Consider the following 13,354-nt stretch of genomic DNA (forward strand, 5'->3'; position numbering starts at 1 on the left):
TAAAGACCCTAGGCGTAGGACATCTAGGGTCCAGATGGGGGAAGAAAAGCCCTCCTAGGTTCTTCCCCCATCCTATCGATCTGGGGCCTGCAGCAAAGCAGCTTCCTAAGGCAGTAGAAAGAGCTACAGAAGGCAGAGGAGGAAAAAAGAAATGGTCCAAATAGAAAATACAGGATTTAAGGAGCACTTTTTTTCTTCATGGCTCGAAGCATTTGACAGATACTTGCTTCCATAAATTTTATTTTAATATATGTATGTTTTCCTTCACATGCTTCCTTCCTTATGACCTAAGTAACAGAAAGGCTGCATTTCATTCATTGTAAAGGAAGATAACTGAGCTGCTCAGAGGCAAGTCAGTGGATCACTGGCAATGAGTCATTGTCCAGTGTTTCATGACTCGTTTACTAGAAAAACTGTATTCTGGTATTTTTAAAGCAGTATTAATTGGAAGAGAATATATTATCTATTAATTTGATTAAAATGTCAGTGTGCCTTCCCTGGTTTTCATTATAGTTAGTATTGCTGAGAACATTTCACATATATTAATTTATTTAATTTTTACAATAACCCTATGAGGTAGGACAGTTTTAGAAATCCCATTTCACAGACGAGGAAACTGAGGCACAGAGAGATAAAGTAACTTACCCAAAGTCACACAGCTAGCAACAGGCTGAGAATCTCAACACTGTACTGTATAGCTCCTAACACTATACTATACTGATTGATTCATGTGGTAATCGCTTATTTTCACTTTTTTAAAAACACAAAGAAAAAATAAAATGAAACAGCTCAGATCTACTATATTCATGAAATAATAGGATAAAGTATCATCAACACAGTATTGGTGACAAAACAGGCCAGGTTAGGTATTTCCCATTTACCATGATGCTAGGAGAGAAACTAGTTAATCTTTGTTCCTTTATCATGTGTAAATAACCCAGAGGTCATGTTTTCTAGGTGCTTTGTATCTCCTTATCTTCTTCCAAAGGAAGATAAGGTTGAAATTTATTTAAAACTTAAACTACTAGAAGGATCATTTACCAGGTATAATTTTTTCCTCAGGATTATAATTTCTGCTGATGTTCACACTGAAGTACTTATTAATCTAACTCTTTTTTTTTTTTAAATCCTCACCCGAGGACATTTTTTTCGATATTTTGTTCAGATAGAGTGGGAGGAAGAGAGAGAGAGAGAGAAACATCGACGTGAAAGTGACACATCGAGTGGTTGCCACCCACACGACCCAACCAGGGCCGGGGACAAACTGCAACCGAGGTATGTGCCCTTAGCGGGAACCGAACCCGGGTCTCTCCGGACCGCAGGTCGACACTCTAACCGCTGAGCCAAACCGGCCAGGGCTTAATCTAACTCTTTATCAGCTATCAGAACCTTGAGGAATCATAGCCTATTTTACTTCTGTTCTTATCAGTTTTGTTCTGTGTGTTCATTTCCTTCTGAGTTCTTAAATATGTACGTTTGATATGCCAAATTAGAGCTATGCTTGGAATTGGAGGCAGAAAAGCCATGCTAAAGCTGTGGTATTTGTAGAAATCATTGTTCTAAACCTTGGGAAACCTCCAGGTATATGTGTACAGGGCTAGTATTTTCCTTCAACTTAGAAATCTTAAATGAGTTTTACTTTCCTCCAACACCTACCTCAAATTTTCAAATTCTCTCAATGAGAATTTTATAATTCAGATTGATCCTCCCTCCTAGGAAATAACAATTTATGGCCTTCCCAAATTTGACCTGCTCCTTCCTCAGAGCCCCAGGCCAAGAATGGCAATCTAGTTCTGGGTTAGTACCCTAGGAGCTCCAGAACCCTCAAGAAACCAAGAGTCTCTGCTGCCTGGGGACAAAGGTGAGACAAATGTGTGTTGCTGTGTTCCTAGAAAAGTCATGGGATTCTAGATCTGGAGTTCTAGATTTGGAAATATAGGGTGCCAGATCAAGAAATGTGGGATTTTGAATCTGGAAATAGAGGGTTTAGATCTGGTGTTCTAGATCTAGAAATCTTGTGGGATTCTAGATCTGAAAAGGCATGGATCTGGTCTTCTCGGATGCTACCTATTATGCTTTCATCTCATAAACAATCTCCAAATAGTTATATGGTTTGGGAGAGTTCTTAAAACTATCTGCCTGTTACAATCACAGGGGGGAGCTTGAAATAAATTAAAGATGTCTAGGCTCCACCCAACACCATGAATTAACCTTTGACTGAGTCTACAGATTATATTTCTAAAAATACTTCTGCTTGATTCTAATGCACCAAGATGGAGAACTCTCACTCCTCCTCCTGAATGCCCCCACAACAAGGAAACAGGGAATTCTTTTCTTTCCTTTTTTATTAATTGATTTTAGAGAGAAAGGAAGAGAGAGTAAGAGAGAGAAACATCCATGAGAGAGAACATCAACTGGCTGCCTCCTGCATGGCCCCCAATGTGGATTTGGTCTACAACTTGGGCATGTGCTCTGACCAGGAATCGAACCAGCGACCTCTTGGTGCATGAGTCAGTGCTCAACCACTGAGCCACACCAGCTGGGTGGAAATGGGGAATTCTTGAAGCTGCCTATTTATTTTAGAGAGCTCCCGGAGAATTAATCCATTTTGAAGACGAATAAACAAAATTTTAGAGTAGTTGTTTCATTTCCAAGTTCTCACAGCTAGTTTTCCCCAGTATTTACTGATCATTTACTATGTTCCAGACACTTTACATAAATCATCTCATTTACACTTGACATAAAACATATCACTTAATTCTATCAGTAAATCTATGGTTACCTTCCAAGATGAGAACAGTATGAATAATAGAAGTTAAGTAACTTTCCCAAGGTCATTTGACTGGTGAGTGAAGGGCTTAAATAATAACTGTATACTTGAAGGATTACTTAAGGAGACATTATATAGGGAAGTCCTGACTGTCACTTTTGAGTCTCAGAGTAAATCAATGTCTGTTTTCCTCAATTCTGGCTAAAATTTCTTTCGTCTTATAGAAATACTCAACACACAACAAAGAGGTGGTGTTTGTTCTGGTAGCTTAGACAATGTGGGCAGTTTATCAAGGTAAAAAGGGAATTCAAAAATGTGTTTCCTCTCAATCCCAAGGCAATGCAAGGACATGCAGGGTATATCCATTTCCCCACAGAATATCTTAGATTATTATAGTCACAGAGACTTGGCATAAAATATATCAAGTTCTTGATACTCAGCAGAAAAACCGTTTCTTCTGACTCTTTCCTTAAGGTTTTGGAGGCAGAATGTTTTATGCATAGTTTCTGCACAACTGAGTCATTGTGAGGGAATGACTTTGTGGTTTCATTCTGTTGACAAGGACAGGTTCTGTTCACAGTAAATCATTGTCAGACCCTCTTGCAATTTAAACTATTTTTTTCTTCTGACAGTCCCTTCTCATTTAGCTGTCAAAGAACCCAACAGTTCTAAACAATGGACCCTAAATAAACTTGGTCTCTGAGATGAGCTAGGGAGCTCAGCTAAGTACAGCTAAGGACTTGATCTTGTCTCAACTTCCATGGTTGCTCTTAAACTTTACAACTTTAAACATATCAGTGATCTCTCTGGATTTAGAATGAATATGAAATTTAAAGATTGCATTTTCTCCAAAGAGGTATGAGAATATGACTTTTAAACTACAAAAGAGTGGCTATTTGAAAATAAAAAAAATGGAGGGACTTCCCCATTCAAATCCTCTAAGATGGCCACTAGACCTAATGACAAACATGGCTGTAGGAGACTGAGGATCATATCATTTGAAGGCTACTGAAAATAAGTAGGCAATTCTGGTGCATTTAGCACTCCAGCAATCACATGTCTGTAAGTGGCTTGCGTGTGACATTGCCCAGAAAGACCTTGAATTTGGCTCTAGGCACAGCACATGCCACCAGTCTGCCATGTCCAACTTCAAAGCAATTCAGTTGCACAATTAGAAGCAAGAGAAAAACAAGCAAACTGCTCCAAATAAGAGAGTTGTAGAATTATACTGGTATTCTAAAAATGAGACAACCCCCCCCCCAAAAAATGGCACAAATGCTCATTTATCTGTGATGAGTGTGTTGTATTGTTTTAATCTGATTTTAACAACTTTAATTGTGATAAAATACATATAATATAAAATTAACCATCTTAGCCATCTATAAGTGTACAGTGCAATAGTGTTACGTATATTGAGTGTTGTACAACCAATCTCCAGAACTTTTTGTGTTCCAAAACTGAAACTCCATGAGTTAAACAACAACTCTCCATTTGCTCCTCCGCCTAGTGCCTGGTTACCACTATTTTACTTTTTGTTTCAATGAATTTGATTACTCTGCATACTTTAAAAAAGTGAAATTATACAGTATTTGTCTTTTTGTGTCTGGCTTATTTCACTCAGCATAGTGTCCTCAAGGGTCATTCATGTTGCAGTCTGTGTCGGGATTTCCTTCCTGTTAAAGGCTGAATATTATGGTATACTACATTTTGTTTATCCATTTATCTGTTAGTCTGATTTTTTTTAAACCCTGAACTAATTTTTGATTGATGTGCCTAAATATGGGCATCATCCTGTGCTCTCTCTCTCTCTCTCTCTCTCTATATATATATATATATATATATATGCAAAATATATCTATAAAATTTCTAAAAAGTCAAAAGAAAACAAATAGACAACTCCTACCCTCTTATTTCCTTACAGACTTTTAAGACTATCCTATATCACTCCAATTTTATCTTTCTGGTATTTATGTTAAAATTCTGGTCACTGGTTACACATAAGTAATCCATTTAACTTTCATAAACACATTTCTTTTTAAAAGAGAAAGCAAACTTATTTACATGGGCAGTAAAATGTATTTACATGGTCATGAGCATGGTTTGGATGGCAGAAAGACCTGGATTTGAATTTTGTCCTAATGTTCATGAGCTATGTAACTTTGGACAAGTTTATTATCCTCTCCAAGCCTCAGATTCCTCATATGTCACAGAAGGATAATGTTGTGAGGGTTAAGTGAAATAGGACCTAGCAGATAAGAAATACAATAAAAGATTGCTATTATTGTTATTTTTATTATAAAGAGGTTCTTCTCAAAGACAACAGTACTTGAGAATAAATACACTGGTTTTTGCCCTGGCTGGTTTGGCTCAGCAGTTGGAGCATCCGCCTGCGGTCCGGAGAGACCCGGGTTCAGTTCCCGCTAAGGGCACGTACCTCGGTTGCAGTTTGTCCCCAGCCCTGGTTGGTTGTGCGGTGGCAGCCACTCGATGTGTCCCTTTCACATTGATGTTTCCATCTCTCTCTCTTCCTCTCTCTCCCTCCCACTCTATCTGTACGAAAAATGTCCTCAGGTGAGGATAAAAATAAATAAATAAATACACTGGTTTTGTGGGAGGTTGTTTTTTTTTGTTTTTGTTTTAATCTAAAGGATGCTTTTACTTTCTAAAAGACATTAATGTTTATCAATATTTATGTAAATAGATCCCATTATACAAATCAAGCAATCATGTTCTCTTAGGTAATTATACTTACATCCCACAGTGCTAACTAGATATGTAGAGCTCAGTCAGTGAACACTGAAAACTCTACATTATCGAAGTGATAGGGCCCACTTTTTCTCAGGTATCTTTGCTGTGAATGCTACCTTTACTTTATCAGTATTTTGTCCTTGTAGTCTACCATCTGTGTACCAATAAAGCTTCATTCAGTCTTCTCCAGTCCACTGCCCACAAGGTCTCTTGGGAGAAAATAACTCCCAGGCTTGGTACAAAGCATGGAACTCTTCCTTTCTATGTGGAATTTGGCTAATATGAAAATAACTATGTCCATTGGACCCTCCAGTGCTGTTGCCACAGCCCCTCTTTAGATGACATTTACTTAGGGATTCCTCTAGCTCATCAGTAATTAGAGTGTTTTGGGTGTGTCTGCATCATTCTTCTGTTGAATCCATTGACTCTTTAGTGAAGTGTTAGATCAAGTTCCGGCCAGCCTGCTTGATCCAAAAATTAGACCCAGAACATGGCTATAATTTTAACAAAAAGAGTGGGGAAGAGAAAAAAAGAAAAGCAGAAACAGGTCTACAAACTGAGCACAGCTAAGAAGTACTGCCATGCTTACTGGGTTATTCTGAAATTCATCTGTGATCACTAATGGGATGGGTGCCCATAAACATATTCTGCTACAGCTCAACTGTCCTTAAATAAGGTGACTTCTCTACTTTATTTAGAGGCAAAGCTTTCTGCATAATTCCTTATCCTTTCAAATGAGTATTTGAGAAATTTTCTGAGAACTTTACAACTTCCATGATATCTAAAGCCACCCAGATGACTAAATTATTAAACAAGTATACAATGAATAAGCAAAAACCATTTCTAATCCTTCAGCTACCTAAAGGAGTACTATGTATTTTTTTTTTTTAAGTAGAGAAATGCTTACCTGGAAAGGAGAAGTTTCCTGCAGTATTAACAAATCTGTCGGTCATTTCTCCAAACACTATCATCATGAGGGGGAGACCTGATCCATGAGCTATGGCCATTATTGTACCCAGGGACATAAATAATTTATCCTGCCAATCTGAGTATCGAAACTGAAAAAAAAAAAAAAAAGATAATGCTTATCTTACCTTGTGGGATAGAATTTCTCTTTTCCACAATCATATGTTCTTCGAATTTTTATTTAAGGTCAGTATATTTGTAATAGTTGCAAATAAATGTAATAGGGAAGAAGAAGAATTTCAATTCAAATCATTAACAGATTAATTTCATGATTATTTTGTAGTATGTGAAGAAATCAATCTGACTCTATTTCATTAATATCTTATTTGGTCAAATGACTGCAATATAATTAGAAGAGATAAAGGTTTGGTTCTACTTCTAGGGCTCTTGAGGTAGTGAATTAAGAACAGTTTAGGAGTAGACATTAAGTGCACACACACACACACACACACACATCACATCCTTTAAAAAGTCATTCAGAATATTTCAGAAGGAGAATTACAAACGGGGAAAACAGACCCTCTGTATTTTGGAAATAAGATCCCTTTACGAGGTTTGAGTTAGCTTTTTTAAAAAAAATTTTTTATTTTTTTATCTTTATTGTAGAATGTATTACAGATGTTCCTTATTTTTCCCCCATTGCCCTCCTCCTCCCCACTCCTGCCCCCCTCCTGCCTTTTCCCATACTGTTGTCTGTGTCCGTTGGTTATGCATATAAGTTCTTTGGCTTATTTCTTCCCACCCCCCAACACCCCTTCCCTTTGAGGTTTGTCAGTCTAGCAACTAATTTGTACTTCTTAATCCCTTTACCTTTTTCACTCATTTCCCCAACCGCCTTCCCATCTGGCAACCAACAAAATGTTCTCTATATCTATGAGAATGTTTCTGTTCTGCTTGTTCATTTTGTTTGTAGATTCAATTGTTGATAGATATGTATTCATTGCCATTTTGTTTGTTCATTTTTTTTTTTTCTTCAAAAAGACCCTTCAACATTTCATATAATAATGGCATGGTGGTGATGAACTCCTTTAGCTTTCCCTTGTCGGGAAACTCTTAATACGGCCATGGATTCTAAATGACAACTTTGCAGGATAGAGTAATCTTGGTTGTAGGTTCTTGTGTTTCATCACTCTGAATATTTCTGGCCACTTCCTTCTGGCCTGCAAAGTTTCTTTAGAGAAATCAACTGACAGTCTTATGGGAACTCCCTTGTAGGTAACTAACTGCTTTTCTTTTGCTGCTTTTAAGATTCTCTCTTGCCCTGGACAGTTTTGCTCAGCGGTTAGAGCATTGGCCTGCGGTCCAAAGAGACCCGGGTTCGGTTCCTGCTAAGGGCATGTACCTTAGTTGCAGTTTGTCCCCGGCCCTGGTTGGTCATGCGGGTGGCAGCCATTCGATGTGTCCCTTTCACATAGATGTTTCTCTCTCTCTCTCTCTCTTCCTCTCTCTCCATCCCACTCTGTCTAAACAAAAAAAGAAGAAAAATGTCAAAAAGATTCTCTCTTTGTCTTGAACCTTTTGCATTTTGATGACGATGTGTCTTGATGTGGGTCTCTTGGGGTTCATCTTGTTTGGGACTCTCTGTGCTTCCTGGACTTGTATGTCTGTTTCCTTCACCAAGTTAGGGAAGTTTTCTGCCATTATTGTTTCAAATAGGTTTTCGATTTCTTGTTCTCTCTCTTCTGCTTCTGGCACCCTCAAGATGCAAATGTTGGCACACTTGAAGTTATCCCAGAGGCTCCTTATACTATCCTCATTTTTTTAAATTCTTTTTTCTTTTTGCTGTTCTGATTGGGTGTTTTTTTGCTTCCTTATATGTCAAATCAATGGTTTGCTTCTCGGCTTTACCTACTGTACTATTAAATCTGTGTAAATTCTTTATTTCAGTTAGTGCCTCCTTCATTTCTGACTGGTCCCTTTTTGTGCTCCTGAGGCCCTTACTAAGTTCGCTGAGGTTCTCACTAAGTTCATTGAACATCCTTAAAAGCAGTACTTTAAACTCAGTATCTGTTAGGTTGCTTATCTCCATTTTGCTTAGTTCTTTTCCTGGGGCTTTGTTTTGTTTTTTCATTTGGGACCTGTTTATTTGTCTCCTCATTTTGGCTGCCTCCCTGTGGTGCTTCACGAGAGGTATGGTGCTCTCTGAGACCAGATGCTGTTTGTTTGAAAGAATTTAGGAAAACCTGAGGCAGGATCCGAGACAGGCCAATCCTATGGTTAAGCAACTGGCAACAGCTTGGGTGGGCCTGGAAGTTGGATGGAGCGGGGCCTCAGGGAATCACCAGGGCGGGGCTACCAGTGTGAGCCAGGTTACTGGAGTCCCAGATATGGCAGCTGTCTGCTGCCCCATGGAAGGGCTCACTAAAGGAACAAAGGCCTCTGACAGCACATTTGTCCCAGAGAAAGCCCCCTCTCCAGCCCTCGCTCCAATGCCAAACAGCTCAGTTCTTCCCTGTATGTCTTTGGCGCCCCTTGAGCTGCCTCCCCTCCAAGCTTAGAGGGAGAGAGTCCAATAAGTCCGTGCACAGGCCCTTTAAGAGGAGCTGCCTGGGGCTCCAGCCGCCTCAGCTTCCCTGAGCCTCAGTTTCTGCTGGTTTTCCAGCCAGAAGTTATAGGGACTTCCTGGCACTGGAACCCTGAGCGGGGTGCCTGGTGTGGGATGGGGACCCTTCCGTCCTCAGGGAGGATCTTCCGAGCTGAGGTGTCCTCCTGATTTTTATCCGCCACATGTGGGTGTGGGACCAGCCCGTCTACCTCTGCCCCTCCTACCAGTCTCGATGTGGCTGCTTCTTTAATTTCATAGTTGTAGAACTTCCATTCAGCTTGATTTCAGGCAGTTTTGAATGATGGTTGTTCTGTAGTTTAGTTGTAACTTTGATGTGGTTGTGGGAGGATGCGATGCCGTGTTTACCTACGCCGCCATCTTGACCGGAAGTCCCTGAGTTAGCTTTTAAAGGCAGCTCGGTAGTGAAGTGCATCAAACATTGTGGAATGCCTTTTTGTGTACTTTAGGAAAGTCTTGCTCATGGAGATGATGCTCGTTGCCAAGATTGTGAAGGATAAGGGGGTGGGTAGATAAAGAAAATAGGGGATGTTTAGGTTTTGAACAGCAAGGTGACTAGAAACTGCATGAAGTTCTCAGGTAGCTGTACAAAGTGTGGCAGATGATATTAGAGAGAGGGAGAAAGGCCACAGCAAGGACCTTGGTCTCAGTACTATCCTTGTACAATGTACTTAGTACTATCACTTAGAGGGGTGAAACCAGTTGTCACAGTGAAGTGCACAACAGCCAAGAACTAAGCAGCTGGTCAGTGTCATAAAATCCAGAGCCTTTTCCCTCACTGTCTTTTGGTCCTCTCCAGTTTCTCACTTTATCTCCCCATTTTTGATCAACAGTTCTATGGCTCTTTCTTTATTCTTCTTTTCTCTTCTGCCTTCCAGACTTCATTGTCTTATTTTTGCATTTCTATACCTTCCCTTCTGTCCCTTGTATCCCTCCCCCAATTTTAAATCTTTTCCTTCCACCCATTTTCCTCACCCCACCCACCCCCCTTCTGGGGACAAGGAACAGTCATTGAGAGAATGGATAATGAGTCAGACTTGGCAGAATGGGGTCCTTGAGAGCTAAAGATGAGTCAGACAGGGTCACTACGACAGGCAAGCTGAGGTCAGACACACATGGCGGGGAGTGGGGATATGTGCAAACTGTTCTCAGGCCAAATTCCATCATCAAACACACGGGGCCAGCAAGAGTGCCAACAGAGGCAAAGGGTCAGAGCCAGGTGGAGCTTGGACCGAAAAAAAGGGGAGGAGGTCAATTCAAGAGTAAACGGAGAAGGGTCCCTAAAATTGCTACAAAAGGGACCCCTGTCCCCCAGGTTCAAATTAGTGACTCCTGGGGAGGGACATAGAGCACTTGGGTCTGTGGGCTACAGTTACACAGGATCTGGTGGTGGTGTGATGTTCTCTTTACTGGACATTTACTAAATAAAATTTTTTTGTCTTTAAGCTTAAATTTAAAATTACATGAATTTTGTAGCAATATCCTAAGTAAACCTAGATATTTTTCAGTGATTTTTAACAAAACAATGCATTTCAAACACCGTTAGAGTAGTTTTGTAAATGTCTAATCGCTATGTTGGACACCTGAAACTAATATAATATTGTATGTCAACTGTAAATTGAAAAATAAAAGAGAGAGAGGGAAAACAATAGAAAATTAACAAAGTACCATTCTTTCCTGAACCTTTTTCAGGATTAAAAAATATCTATTCAGAGTTTGAAAAAGATTAGATTTAAATTTAATTTAAATTTTAACTTTTAAATTCAGATGAAATTTTCCATGTTTCTACTTTAAGGTTTGGGGTACTTTATTTTCTGTAGGGAGCAGACCTAAAACTTGTACATTAAAACCAAATCTAGTTTTACAATTTATTCTCTAAAGCACTAAATTAAAAAATTTAAAAACTCTTACTGAGACTGTAAAACAAACTCATGAGAATAAGGGGGAGAATGAATAGGGGCTTTGTGATATGAGAAATCTGCAGTGAGGCTCAAGACCTAGGATGTTTTGGTGTCTTTTTGCCCATTTACTTATTAAGGTGGAAATTTCAGCTGATGACACTTAATACCAACTTCATTGCTACTGAATAATGGCTGTCATAGTTTGAAACACATATTTACTAAAAGTGGGCGAACATTTTCTTGGCTCGCCTCTCTGAGACATACTGGAAATGAGAACTATATTAGACTTCTCCCAAAAACATGTTGGCTTGACCTGTGCCCACAGAAAACCACTGACAATTGTGTTACATATAATCTAAATCCCTAATAGTTACTCTAAATTTAATCAGTTTTTCTTGGACACCAAATGTGAACACAGATTTCTTAATTATTTTTACTTTTCTATGGTTTACCATCACTCTATGTGCAAGCTTATTTTAAGCTACATTTGTGGGTAGTTGTGAAACAAATGCAGAGATTTTTTTTTTCCTTTCTGAAATTGGTTAGTTTGGTGCTACAAACACAAGGCTTTTTTTTTCTATTTCCCTGTGAACCAGGTAACTGCTCTGTTTCCTAGTCAGCCTATCCCTGCTTCTTTCATCTTCCACCTTGAGAATGTGGGCCCTGACCACAATGAGCCACCCAAGACAGAGCAGAAGCAGAAGCAGCAGGGGAGATTGGTCACCACCTGCAGACGACTTCAAGTTCTGGCTGGGTAGCAGTCGATTCAAGACACCAAATCTGAACAAAGGAAAGAATGATCATATTTACTGTTTCACAGCTTACCAGTGTTAGTGGTCCTATTAAATTCACTTTCTTCATTTTTTTTCTGTCTTGGTTGCTGAAAAAAAAAATTGTTTGAATTTAAAATGTTACAAAATGTTTCACAGTCAATTGAATGTAAATTTGAGTATTTATCAAATTCAACTATTATAATATTTCAAATATAAAAGTGATGTCCACAAATTGTCAAAATTATCCAGTTTAACAAATACTTCAAGGTAATCCCCTTTTAACTAAGGTAACTGTCCAAGGTACTACAGGAATCTCTGGATAAGCAAGAAATGGTCACTTGCCTTACAGAGCTCACACACAGAGGGAAGATGAATATGCTACCAATGTCTGCCAAATCAATTACATTAGCCACCTTTCCCTACCCACAGTTTTGCTTTCCACAGTTTCAGTTACTCACAGCCGATTGTGGACTGAAAACTCTTAAATGGAAAATTCCAGAAATAAAGAATTCATAAGTTTTCAGTTGTATGCTGTTCTAAGTAATGTGATGAAATCTCACACTGTGGAGCTGTATCCTGCCCAGGGTGTAAATCATCACTCTGTCCAGTGCATCTACGATGTAGATGCCACCCACCTGTGAGTCACTTAGTAGCCACCTCAGTTATCAAATTGACTGTCGTGATATTACTTGTGTCCAAGTAACCTTATTTTACTTAAAAATGGCCCCAAGTGCAAGAGTAGTGATGCTGGAAATTTGGATATGCCTGAGAGAAGCTGTAAAGTGCTTCCTTTCAATAAAAAGGAGAAAGTTCTTGACTTAATTAGGCATTTTAGCATCTTACATCATCATAAGAAGAGGAAAGGTGAGTACAGTAAAATAAGACAGAGAGACAGAGAGACAGAGATCATTCATACAGTATGGGGCAAAAGTAGGCTTACAATTGTGAGTACTCAAAACATGGAGTTTATTCTTGTATTGTTTATTAATTATTGCATTATTTTCCATATGAATAACCTACTTTTGCCTTACCTTGTATGACTTTTATTATAGTATATTGTTATAATTGTTCTATTTTATTACAAATTATTATTGTTAATCTCTTACTGTACCTAATTTATAAATTAAGCTTTATCATAGGTATGTATGTATAGGAAAAAAAACATAATATATATAGGGTTTAGTACTATCTGAGGTTTCAGGAATTCACTGAAGGGTCTTAGAACGTATTCCTTGTGGATAAAGGGGGGCTACTGTAAATTCTTTGGCTAAAAAACATATTGATCTAAAAATAGTAAAGGCCACTCTTCTGCAGAGTTGTGAGAAGTGGTGTCGGGAAATCTTGTTTGCTCTGCATTCAAAACACATCTAGAATTCCACCACTGCTCTCCACTTTCACTGCTATCCCATTAGCCCAGGAGAAGGCCTGACTGCTCTCTCTATTTTCATTTATGCACACTTTAGTGTATTCTCAGCACAGCAGCCAGAGTTACCACTTAAAAACTCAAGTCCTTGGCAATTATGCTCTCCCATACAGTGGGTTGCCTTTCCATTTTGATGATTGTATCTTTTGCTGTGCAGAAGCTTTTGAGTTTGATGTAGTCCCATGTGTTCATTTTCTCCTTTGTTTCTAT

The 13,354-nt window shown here is 38.9% G+C and overlaps 1 protein-coding gene across 17 annotated transcripts in view; it reads right to left on the reverse strand.

Moving 5' to 3' along the window:
• LOC118619596 (phosphatidylcholine translocator ABCB4) overlaps positions 1 to 13,354 on the reverse strand; it is a 205,226-nt gene that overhangs the window by 72,715 nt on the left and 119,157 nt on the right. For 15 of the 17 annotated variants that reach the window (XR_004957304.1, XR_004957308.1, XR_004957306.1 and 12 more), the window contains exons 3-4: positions 11,774 to 11,828; positions 6,426 to 6,576 (exon numbers count right to left, since the gene is read on the reverse strand). The exons of 1 other annotated variant lie outside the window; for it this stretch is intronic. Coding sequence is in view for 9 of the 16 variants with exons in the window: in XM_036246273.1 (XP_036102166.1) it covers positions 6,426 to 6,576; positions 11,774 to 11,828 (206 nt within the window). In the remaining 7 variants the exon portion in view is untranslated. Of the gene's footprint in view, positions 1 to 6,425; positions 6,577 to 11,773; positions 11,829 to 13,354 lie in introns of those variants that run through there. One more of the 17 variants, XM_036246280.1, reaches the window with a different exon arrangement.

Source organism: Molossus molossus, unplaced genomic scaffold (assembly GCF_014108415.1).
Source record: "Molossus molossus isolate mMolMol1 unplaced genomic scaffold, mMolMol1.p scaffold_m16_p_7, whole genome shotgun sequence".
NCBI classification, from domain to species: Eukaryota; Metazoa; Chordata; class Mammalia; order Chiroptera; family Molossidae; genus Molossus; species Molossus molossus.